The sequence below is a fragment of the Alosa sapidissima genome, chromosome 22 (assembly GCF_018492685.1).
Source record: "Alosa sapidissima isolate fAloSap1 chromosome 22, fAloSap1.pri, whole genome shotgun sequence".
NCBI lineage: Eukaryota > Metazoa > Chordata > Actinopteri > Clupeiformes > Clupeidae > Alosa > Alosa sapidissima.
Genome location: NC_055978.1, coordinates 27,965,067 through 27,977,566, shown reverse-complemented (window position 1 = coordinate 27,977,566; position 12,500 = coordinate 27,965,067). Strand labels below are relative to the sequence as shown.

The 12,500-nt window shown below is 48.4% G+C and overlaps 1 protein-coding gene across 14 annotated transcripts in view; it reads right to left on the bottom strand.

Annotated features, from left to right (window-relative positions):
- The window catches only part of nrxn1a (neurexin 1a), a 140,696-nt gene that overhangs the window by 39,854 nt on the left and 88,342 nt on the right, over nucleotides 1-12,500 (bottom strand). For 7 of the 14 annotated variants that reach the window (XM_042078575.1, XM_042078576.1, XM_042078581.1 and 4 more), the window contains 3 exons: nucleotides 12,308-12,498; nucleotides 11,943-12,134; nucleotides 8,564-8,683 (listed from right to left, as the gene is read on the bottom strand). In XM_042078575.1, coding sequence (XP_041934509.1) covers nucleotides 8,564-8,683; nucleotides 11,943-12,134; nucleotides 12,308-12,498 — 503 coding nt within the window. The remainder of the gene's footprint in view (nucleotides 1-8,563; nucleotides 8,684-11,942; nucleotides 12,135-12,307; nucleotides 12,499-12,500) is intronic. The other 7 variants (XM_042078579.1, XM_042078588.1, XM_042078584.1 and 4 more) reach the window with 1 other exon arrangement.

Below are 12,500 nucleotides of genomic sequence, written 5' to 3'. Positions count from 1 at the left end.
GTTAGTGGAGGGAGTCGGGGGGTGATCAGGGAGCTCTCATGTGGGTTTCAGATGCGTGTGGTCCCTGTTGAAGGTGGGGTGTAGTGGAGGGGATGCTTTTTAGGCTTTGGGTCTCTGGGATGCTAGCTAGCAATAATCATCAGAGGTCCCAGCTGTGTCCTACAAACACAAACCAAAGACCCAATTACATATGCACACACACCCAAATATGAATGCAGACACACACATACTTTCACACACACACACACACACACACACACACACACACACACACACAAATAATGGAAGAGGACAGGAAGAGGGCAATATGGGTCAGAGTGAAGGAGAGAAGCAGAAAAAAATCAGAGAGAGAAAGAGAGAGAGAGAGAGAGAGAGAGAGAGAGAGAAAGAGAGCGTAAGAGGACAGCATACTAAAAGAACAGAGCCACCTCTCCGACAAGATAAATGACTCTTTTCCGCTTTACATGCTCCCCCCCTCCTCCCCCCTCCTCCCCACCTCCTCCCCCCCTCCTCCCCCACCTCCTCTCTCTATTCAACTGTGTTTCTCCTGTTTTATCAGACAGCAATCTGTAAGCATCATATGGGGAGGCCTATGCCGTTATATAATCCACAGATCACACTGACAGCTCCAGCTCCTGTGAACACACCGTGGAAATTGGTCTGATGGTCCCCCAACACACAGCAGGAGAGCCACAGATACGCTGCTCTAAGGACACCATGAGAAGGAAATCTAGATGTATGTGTTGTCTGGCTATATTCTTTAGGCGTGGGTGTATTATGCAGAGTGAACAAACTGCATGTGCACTGTGCACATAAACATATTTATAGCTATTCTCTATCCACTATACAATGTATCTTCCTCAGAAATGCATTTGTGTTGTTACTGCTCAGCATACTGGTCTCATTTCCTTGCAGAGCTGTCCCTCAGCAGCAGTCCATGCTGGGTCCATGTGAGTGAGCTAAAGCAGTGCGGAGCGGAGAGGAGTGGGGATGAGAGAGGAGGAGGATGGAGAGGAGGATGAGGAGGAAGATGGAGAGGAGGATGAGGAGGAGGATGGAGAGGAGGATGAGGAGGAGGATGGAGAGGAGAGAAGAAGCAGGCGCACTGGTGGGGTAGCACTTTGGCCCTGGGGCCTAATGGCATCTTAAAAGCCTGCCCTCTTTTTACTTATGAATCTGTCAGCATGATGTCACACACATGCACACACACACACACACACACACACACACACAAGCAAACACACACACACACACACAAACACACACACACACACACACACAAGCAAACAGCAAACACACACACATACACACACACACACACACACACACACACACACACACGCACACACGCAGGCATCTGCACAAATGCACTTCTACACAGACGTGCACACAGTAATTCAGCCAGACATTTGTAGGTAATGTAATTAGGACAGAGGTGTGCGGTTGTCGGGGCTGACAGATGCACTCTGATGTATGTGGCCGGTGTCAGGGCCGGCTGGGCTAGAGGACAGGCAAGAAGGACACAAGTCACCATGGACATCCCAATCAACAGTGAATTCCCCAACTGCAGCGCTTCGACAAAAACATGCAAGTGCATGTGCATACAGTACGCATACACACACACACACACACACACACTCGAACGCACGCACACACACACACACACACACACATTATATCTCTCTCTCGCTTTCTCTCACTTTCTGTCTCTCTCTTACACACACATACACACACACAAACACATATTGACTGTATTTCTCTCTCTCTCTATCACATACAGTACACACACAACACACACACACACACACACACACACACACACACACACACACACACAGACACACACACACAGACACACACACACACACACACACACACACAGACACACACACACAGACACACACACACACACACACACACACACACAACACACACACACACACACATATTGACTGTAATTCTCTCTCTCTCTATCACATACAGTACACACACACACACACACACAGACACACACAAACACTAACACAAACACACACAAACACACACAGTCATTTTTGCTCTTTTGTACTCCATCTGCACGTTAAATCAAAAACACCTCTTGAGCAACTCATTTGCATTTCAACAGCATAATCACCCTGCCTCTTTGTCTCCATCCCTGTGCTTCTCTCTGCTGGGAGGAGAGCAAGTAACAGGACATACAGTATACTGTACATAGCCACGGTCTGAAAAACATAGCTAACCAAGAGACGTACCGTCCCCTACCCAGAGTAGAGTGCCTTCACTACACACAAGATAAGATGGGATAAATCTCCATCTAAGATAAGAGCACAAAGCGATAGGGAATTACTCTAGACAGAGGAAACTGGCACAAAAGGAGAGAGACAGTGAAAGAGAGAGAAAAAAGAGAGAGAGAGAGAGTGAGTGAGAGAAGGAGAAAGAGAGAGAGCTGTACGCACCATGTCCCGCCCGGAGGTAGCCCTGTGCTGTCTGAATGCCCACAGGCTCCTGAGCGTGCATCTGGAGGTGAGTGAGATCAGAGGCTCGCGCCGGCGAGGGCACCCCCAGCTCCCTGAGCAGGGCCAGACACAGGGCAGCCAGGGCCAGCCTCAGGGGAGCCCTGCTGGCCAGTGGCCGGGCAGATCGGCCCGGCATTCCTCAACGTGGCTTTAAGGTGCCCAGGTGAGTGGAGAGGAGATCAGAGGAGAGGATGAGAGACTGGAGGAGCTGCAGATCCTCAGGGAAGAGACATCCTGATAGTAAAACCCCAGCACTCAGTACAAAGCAACATCTACTCTGGAAGTGAAATAACGATGTCTTGGAGAAGTAGGAGAGAAGCCACTTGCATTGAACAGTGACTGGCTAGTGAGACACTTTAGCCCCCAAAGGTGTGAAATTCTTCATGGAAAAACTTCAGGAAAGTGGATGAATGAAGGAGATTCAAAAGAGAAGAATATTCCTCTTTCTGTCCACCGCCGCGCAAAAGTAAGATCCAAATGCAAGAAAAAAAACTAACAAGAGGAAGAATCCACAAGGGAAGAAGTACTCCAGGAGTCGAGAGGAGCCGTTGTGATGGAGGGGAGAGCGCAGAGGACGCCGAGCGCCCCCCCAAGACCTTCCACGTGTCAACGCCAGTGGGGCCGTAACCCTGGGAGACGAGCCATCACTCCCCCGTTCCCAGCAGGAGGAGAGAGGAGCGCCGCTGAGCTGAGCTGAGATGAGCCTGGACGAGAGGCTGCACAACGCACACTCTCTCTCTCTCTCTCACACACACACACACACACACACACACACACAAGAGCGCGCGTGCATGCTGGGGGAAACACGCTCTGCTGCAGTTTTCCTGCCTCTTCCACTTCATCCACTAAGAGCCAACCCCTCGCAGCTCACACACTGTCATGCATGTTCACACACGCCTGCACATGCCCCCTCTCTCACGCGCGCGCTCACACACACACACACACACACACACACACACACACAAACACACTAGAGCAACTCTAAATGGGCGCTCCAGCTGTCACACACGCTGAGGAAGAGGAGGAGGAAGGCATTAGTCCAAGGGGGATCCTCAAAGAAGGAGAGGAAAAGAAAGTCCTCATTTAGGCGCAATAGAGGCAACAACCAGTCAGAAAAAAAAAACAATGTTGCCTGAATTCGAGTCACACTGAGACGGAACTAAATCCACCTTTTTCCCTTCCGCTCTCTCTAGCTCTGTTGTCCTCTGAGTATGCTATCTCCTCCTCCTACACCTCATTCACCACTGCCCTCTGTTGTGTGGACCCAATGAATGAGTTGAACACACACACACACACAGAGAGAGTGAGAGGGAGGGAGAGAGAGAGAGAGGGAGGGAGGGAGGGAGGGAGAGAGAGAGAGAATCTACGACAGCAGAGCTGTTGGGTTTCCCTCCTCCCTCTCCTCCTGCTGCACACCTCCCTCCCTCTCCCTCCCCCCTCTCCTCCTCCCTCTCCTCCTGCTGCACACCTCCCTCCCTCTCCCTCCCCCCTCTCCTCCTCCCTCTCCTCCTGCTGCACACCTCCCTCCCTCTCCCTCCTCCCTCTCCTCCTGCTGCACACCTCCCTCCCTCTCCCTCCCCCCTCTGTCAGGACTGTGCAGGCCTCCACATCTCTCCGCTCATCCCTCATTCTCTCTTATTCTTTTGCTCTTATTCTTCACATCTCCCCCTCTCTCATATGTGAAGCCCCCCCCCCCCCCCCCCATCTCTATCTCTTCATTAGTAACTGTCTCTGCCAAGGGGTCTGCCAAGTCTGATTATATTCTTTTGCGGTCCTGATGAGAGTGCGGAGCAGGATGCAGAGCCACCTCTCATTTTCCCTGCGGCGCGGGAGAGACGACTTCATCTCACAGGCAGCATCTTCGTTCCGTGCCTGGATCTCCCAGGAGCCCAGTCCCCGCAGGTGGGCTTCGCCTCGAGAGCCCAGCGTGACAGGTGCTCCTTTGCCAGCGGAGCCAGACACTGCAGGAAAGTGTCATCAAATAAGTGGAGCCCAAGAGCCCCTGGAAGTGGAACGCTGTTGGGAACAGTGAGTTTTGTTCCGGGGACGAGACAAGGGCGCAGTCAATGAGGAGACAAGCTGTCGATTGAGCAGAGCTGCCTGTCTTAGAACTCTGTGTCCAGTTGAACAGATTTGCCATGGGTTTTGAGGAAAAGTTGGTTCAAAATGGAACTAGGTAGACAAACTTGGAATTGTGGAAAGGGTCACAGAATATACATGGGTCTGTGAGGTGTGGTGATGTCCCTGCAAGAAGAGTGGACATTAGTGGAGTGGAGTGAGTGTGTTTGAAGAACTAAGAAACTTTCTCTCTTTCCTTTATTTTGCACCGTGAATGATAAACTACTCCGAAGGACATTCTTTGGTCAATTTGACCTTGTACAGCCTGAATGTTGATGCTGATGCTGATGGGGCACCTTAGACAGCAGCACATCTGAGTGTAAATGAGGCTGAAGGTCCCGTCATTCTCTGCTGGCTACAGACTTCTGGCACTCTGATGCAGTCTGATCCCCTCAAATGTTTCTCATTTACTTGAGCACCATCTAGTGGTAGTAGCTGGTCACTTCCATGGACTGCACAGTACAAGCAGCACAGCTCTCAAAGCTCTGGAGCGGTCACACATTACGAACCTTTTCACTGCACTGACCTCAACCAGGCAATTCAGAGGAAGTGGAGCATGATGGCAGATGAACTATAAAGAGAAAAGGTGGAGCCGCCAATATGATTTCCACCCCGAGGTGTTATAGCTTTTAGTCTCTATAGGACTCAGCATTCAGCTCATACACACATGAGAACGTCTCGGTTAACATTAGTAATCAGAGCACTGAGGAGAAGCATGAGATGCAAGAGCTGAATAATATACAGGCTGGCCCAGCGCTCTGTGGCACTCTTTAACACTTCTGCCTCTCCCTGGGATTCAGGCTGCCTCCTGGAGCTGGCTCAGAATGAACAGATGTAGGCTACAAAGAGCACATGCACACATTCTGGCTCACACACACACACACACACACACACACAAACATACACACGCAAACAGGGTTGATGATACCCTCGCCAAAACATTTTTCTCCTTCCACACAGCAACACTAACTGGGGAATATTGACTTTTCTTTGTTATTAAAAATGGGCTTGCTGATAGCCGAGCGCTAATTAAAAATGATCAATTGCTTTGGAGAAATAATGTTCCTTCTGAGACGGTGCTGGGCGCTAACAGCCCACCGTATCAGATTTAATTTCTCGTTGCTCATTGTGAGGGGTGGGTGGGGGGGGTTGAGGAAAGGGGTGCTATCTTCCTGTATCCCCCCCCATTCCAGCACAGAAGCTCTTTATCTTCACACAGAGCATCGCCCCCTTATCTGTTCCAGCTCCCCTCATCCCTCATCTCTCATTTCATTTGCCTTCATGTGGAGAAATCAGCTCACAGCCCACGGCGCTGAGCAGCCCACCTTATCCTACCTAATGCTACACACACACACACATACACACACACACACGCACTTCACACATACACACACACACACACATACACACACACACATACACACGCACACACACACATACATACGCACACACACACACGCACACACACACACAAGCATATGCATACACACACACATGCGCGCGCACACACACACGCATACGCATCCACACACACATGCACACACACATACACACTTATTCCTATCCCATTGTCATCATCTCACCATCATTAATTGCACAATTCTTTGTGTGGTTAAAAAGATAAAAAAGAAAATCAAAATGGTCTGTCTCTTCTCCTCTTTGTCAGTTATCTCTCCATCTTATTCAGCCTCTCACTAACGCTTGTGTCTCTCTCTCTCTCTCTCTCTCTCTCTCTCCCTCTCTCTCTCTCTCTCGCCCCACTGACACCACTGAGCAGCGTGGAGGGGTTCTGGAGCACTTAAGATAAAACTCAACCTTGACACCATCGCAAGCAACAGCCCTATGAAAGAATGGACTAAAACACACACACACACACACACACACACACACACACACACACACACACACACACACACACACACACACACACACACACACACACACACAAAATCTTCTCCATCTCTTTCACCCCCTCCAAGCAAGCATAAGTACACACACACACACACAGACACACACACACACACACACACAAAATCTTCTCCATCTCTTTTACCCCCTCCATGCAAGCATAAGTACACACACACACACACACACACACACACACGCTTAAGGTGTAGAGGATACTCATACAGGATTCCTTCATACTAAAGAAACACTCGAGGATCATTCCCAGTCTGGCCCACCTCCCTGGGCCTCTATACACGCAGGAGGACAAACAGAAGCTGTGACCTCGAGCTGGAGAGGGCAGTAAGCATGTGTGCCTTAAAGAGTAGCCATTCACTTGAGCGCATATCAAGTGTTATTGCTTGGGGCAAGTGTTAGTTGCTGGCTCTCTGCTTGCCAAAATATTTGGCTTCTGGTTTTGAAATGGAGGCCTGTATGAATGCAAGTGTGTGTGTGTGTGTGTGTGTGTGTGTGTGTGTGTGTGTGTGTGTGTGTGTGTGTGTGTGTGTGTGTGTGTGTGTGTGTGTGTGTGCTTGCTCGTGTGTGTGACTGGTTCTCCAGAGAAGAGGCTGAGGCTCTTATCAAGGTCACCAGGCAGTGGAGTTAGTCTGTATTGGCAGCCAGTGTGTGCCAAACAACTGCAACAGATCCTCCTTTTAAAAAAAAAAAATACTCTCAAGGACTCTCCTCACCTGCTTCATTCCTTCCGTTCACTCCCTTCACCTGCTCCCTTCTTCCTATTCTCTTCCTCCTCCTCCTCCTCCTCCTCCTCAGGCATGTTTTCTTTTGCTCAGCAGCTTTAAAGAGTGCTGACATTCGGCAGAAACTGCAAAATGGGCTCCAACTACTTTTTTTTTCCTTCTCTTTGCCAGTTTCCCTACACAGCAAACTACAAATGTGTGTGCACACAAACACACAACAAACACACGCAGGTGGAATCATCTGTGCCTGGAAAGAATGACAGTAACCTACTGTATGCAAATCTACTTGTTCAGGACACCCAGGCTTTGTGAAGATTCCCGAGGCTCCCCCTAGTGGAGATTATTTAGGAATAGATATGCAGCGCATGCATATGGCATGACAAAATGGACTGTGACTAGTAGTACTAGAACGTCAATGAAAGCATCCACTAGAAGTACTAGAACATCAATGAAAGCATCCACTAAAAGTAAAACGCCTATTCTGTTAGTAAACAGTCATGGACGGATGGTGGATAGTGTGTGGGTGACAGAATGTGCGCATTATCAATGTGCTTCCGATTCAATGTGAGACTCAGCATACATTTTCCTTTGTGCTGCTTAGCCTGACGTGGGAGAGGAATGTTCCTGTGAGCAGATGGCACTTGATCACGAGAGCAGCAGGAACTCAGGAAGGGGAACAGTAGCACTTGGCCTGGCCTCAGAACAGCGACTAGCATGTGGACTTAATCATGTCATGTTGTTTACCATTCCTAAACTAAGGAGGTGTGCTCGTTGTGCCTCTGTCATGTTAAAGGAGTGGTTCAGGATTTTAGACATAGGACCTCATTTCCAAGTAAGCAAGTGTGATATTTATCAGTGGAGACCGATTTCAACACGTTTCATCCAGTCCTTCTAATTACAGAGTTTGCAGGTGCTAGGCTAGCGCAAGTCAATGCTATGTGTTAGCCTGCCACTAAAGACAGTCTTACCCACTCCAAAGTACACCCTATGAGGTCCTATGTCGAAAATCCTGAACCACCCCTTTAAGAGATGCTTTTGGAGCACGGCAGCATGTCCTGACCGGGGTGTGGTGTGTGGACCCAAGTGGGCTGTGTGTGTGGACCCGAGTGGGCTGTGTGTGTGGGAGGTGTGGAACCGAGTGGGCTGTGTGTGTGGGAGGTGTGGAACCGAGTGGGCTGTGTGTGTGGGAGGTGTGGACCCGAGTGGGCCGTGTGTGTGGACCCGAGTGGGCTGTGTGTGTGGGAGGCTGGAGGTGGACGCTGAGAGGGAGAGAGGAAGACTCACGGTCGTTGCAGAGAGGCCCTCCGAATGACGTCATGGTGCAGTCGCAGCTGAAGCCCTCCCACAGCTGAAGACACACGCCCTGATTGGAGCAGGAGTCCTCCTGGCAGGTGGTGCTGGGGCCTGTGGTCGGGGAGAGGGAGGACAGGGAGAGGCAGACAGTGAGTGCACCACGGAGATGGAGCTAGAGCACACTGCACACTCCACACTCCTAAGCTAAAGGCTGGAGAGGACATTCACATGGCCTGGATTGCTCAAGACTTGTCCCTCTGGAGCAAACCCCAAAACCCCTCCCAAATGAGAGACAAACATGTTTTACATCTTTTCTAGCTCTTATTTGTGCCCACCTCCCTCTCCAAGTACACTTTGCTGCAACCAACGCTATGCAAGGAAGCACAAGTATTCCACAAGATAACCAACTAAAATACAATGTATAAATACAAACAACCCCTTTATTTCATAATGGATTTCATAATTTGGCCATAATGTGTAACTGTAAATAATCCTCTGTTGCCTCCTTGTGGAAACACCAAAGTAAACAAAAGGACCTGGCAGCCTTTTCACAGCCTTTATCTGTGGCTACTAAATCATTTGTTTTATTTGTTCCGTTATCCATCTCCTGGTCACCCATTCACTGCCAAGCAGATGTGAATCACTTCAGGTGGAAACATCCAAATGGAGAGGCAATAAAGCAGTGGACTAAACTAGTGGGCAAGCAGCCAACAGCTAACAGCCTGGCCTGGCCTTGCGCACATTAAGAACTACACCGCTGGCTTTAATAAAAACTTGCTGGCTTGCTAAAGGATGTATTTCCATATATGTAATGACACCATGCTGGAAAAAAATGCCCTTACATTTTCTCAGCCTTTTCAGCGACTACAAATCTCGAATCTCTTTATCTCCGCATGAGTTGCGCATGCACTGAGCGCTAGCTGTATTAGCACATTGTGCACAGCACTCTGCAGGCTGCCTCTGCTTATCTCTATTCATCGGAGTCCTACCTCTTGTGTTACATGCACAGTTCACTTATCCATGGGCCAGATGCTTTATCCAGACAGATAAAGGGTGGCTCCAGTAAGGCAAAAGAGAATGCATTCAGTTTATTCTCTGTGCACAATCCACTTACTTTACTTTCTGAGCAGATGCTCTATCCAAAGCAACCCCACAGCACATTGAGGACATATACGATGCTTCCACACACTGCATTTAGTGAGTAGATGCTTTAAATCAAATACATGTACCGTACAGAGAAGGCATACACTCAACTCCCTGTGCTTTCGTTATGTAACACAATGCGCGATACACTATGTGCATGGTTCAGCATAGTGTGTTACATGACAGATTACACATTGTGGCATGCTGTGTGTGCAACTAAGCATATGCAGTGTCAGAGTGTCACAGGGTCACAGATTTGGTGCTCAACACAGTTGTAGTGAATTGCAGGCCGCCAACAAGGATGTCATATTCAGTGTGTGTGAAAAACTCTGACCTTTTGAACACATACATACGTACAGTACACAGTGGAGGCACACGACAAATGCATCTAGGTACAGGAACACAGTGTTGCATCATGTCACAATTTCAGACCCCTGGAGAGTCAACCAAGTGGAAAAAAACACTTGCAGACTAAATGCTACAACCATACAGGATCGTACTAAGGAATAACATTTAGTTGCCTAAAAATGTACACATTAAGCAAAGTAGGCTTACTTACAATATGTAAACACAATGGATTTTCTCAGTGTCCAAAGAAGCTCAAAATGATTCCATATAATTCCTTTTTACAGGTACCTTAGTGGTGTTGCCGGGCATGACATTACAAAAAATATAGGCATCTGAGTTACTGTAATATTAGTCATACAAGGGAAATCTCCTAAGTGAATCGTATGCCTGAACAGGATATTTAGCCAGTGCTATAACAGTTACTGTATCTCCAGCTGTGTCTTGCCAGAGACACGGAGTTTTGCTTTACGTTAAATGTAGTATAGATAAATTGGTACACTGTAACTGTAAAGAATTTTTTAAAAAGTCTACTTTTCCTGCTTTACTTAAAATTATTATCTGATGCTAAACATCTAATGCTCATGTAATATTGTCAAATACATAAGATTTTAGATGTTTTGAGAATTCCTTCAAAATAGTGTACAGTGGCTCTGATTTGGACACCTGCACGCAGTCAAACCTGTAATCAATTTGGATCTCCATGTACCGTCAAAAAGTGTTGCCGACGAGACGTGGAGGAAAATGAGCTCTTGAGACATGCAGGGGGGCGGAGGGCCTATTCAGGGGGAGGATGGGGGGAGCTGGACGACACACTCATGCCTCTAGCACCACGGACACCACAGGACAAGCGCTAAAGAGAGGGCAGCCACCATCATGTGACAAGAGAACACAGAGAGGAGGCCTCACACACGGGACAACGTTAAAGACTGCAAACTAGCTCTACAGGACCAGCAAGGTGGCAAATACAAGAGGGCGGCTTGTATTTGCCAGGACATAATTTCACATAACTGGCAGCTGAGCAAGAAGGTGATCTAGGACACTGAGCTGTTCACACCAGAGGAAGAGGGGGAAGAGGTGTCACTTGGGTTCACACAGAGACGTTCATCTATCTACCTTGCAAGTCAGCTTTCATCAATGCAACTTGTGTCAGCCAAAAACAAAACAGAAAGGCAACAGCAACATAAAAGAGATGTTAGTAAATCACTGGAATGTCTGTGCTAACAGCAAACAAAAGAGATGAAGAGGACAGGTGGTAAAGAGTAGAACGCTGTAGTTTAAGGAGAAATATAAATTGAGAGAAGGGGGAGAGGGAGTTGTCTGGTCTCCTCTGTTCTGTTCGTTTGGAGAGGGCCGAAAGGGCATTCATTCAGAACTGGACATATTCCTGCCGCATTACTGCTCACAAGAGAGATGGCCTGTCAGTCTCAGTTATGTACTTCACTGCTGACGCTCTCAGATCAAACAGAGCAGAGCACACCTGACAGTAATCAATCGCGGCGGCTACTGACCATACCTGGCAAATCAAAAAGGAATCAGTCATGCATGGCTTTGCTCATCTGCAACTGAAAATCTGCAAAGCTACAGCTAAAGTGATCGGCAGTAAGGGTCTATTGACTGCCCTTGGTTTGGTGACAAAGGAAAACAATGGCAGGTCTAGAGGATCTCATCCCCTTTGATAGATTTTGGAGCTGGAAACAAAACAGAGGAGAGAGACGAAAAGAAGAGAGGAGGGTGTGAGGAGGAGGAGGAGGAGGAGGAGGATGTGCATGAGAAAGAAATGTTAGAAGGAAAAACCTGTGAGATAGCCAAACGCAAAACGCAAAAGCAGGACTAGGGATGAGATATCATCTGACCCCTCGCTCCTGAGCGGTCCTCTCACCTTGAAAGGTTTGCTCACCTTCACAGCCTCGCTCCACCTGGCCCATGGTGGCCAGGGCGTCGGCTAGAAGGTCCGGTAACCGGCCGTTGAGGTCCACAGACGCCAGGCAGCCCTGGAAGCCCTCTTTGGAGTGCACCAGCTTGGGCAGGTCCTTGTACATGTCCTTGCCTATGCCTCCAATGTAAAGGTCACCTTGGATAAGAAGGAACAGAAGAGAGGTCAGTAGTGGTCATTGGCACATACGGTATATACGGTACATAATACTGCTGGGTGAGGTGCCTGTAAGGTGCTTGACATAGAGACGATTTTAACAAGCGTAAGCTCTACTCAACTGTAAAAACTAGATTACTGATGCTACATCATACCTTTCAGATCCAGGTTCTTGGCACCTGTGGTAGTCTGAGTGGTGATCTTGGTGTCAATCTTGACAGTGTGGAGGTTGTTTTTGTCTCGTGAAATGATGACATTGTGCCAGTGGTTGTCGTTGAGGGGTGTGTTGGAGTTACCCTTGATCAAATGAGCTCCGTTGCCCAAATCGGACACATAATGCAGGTACCT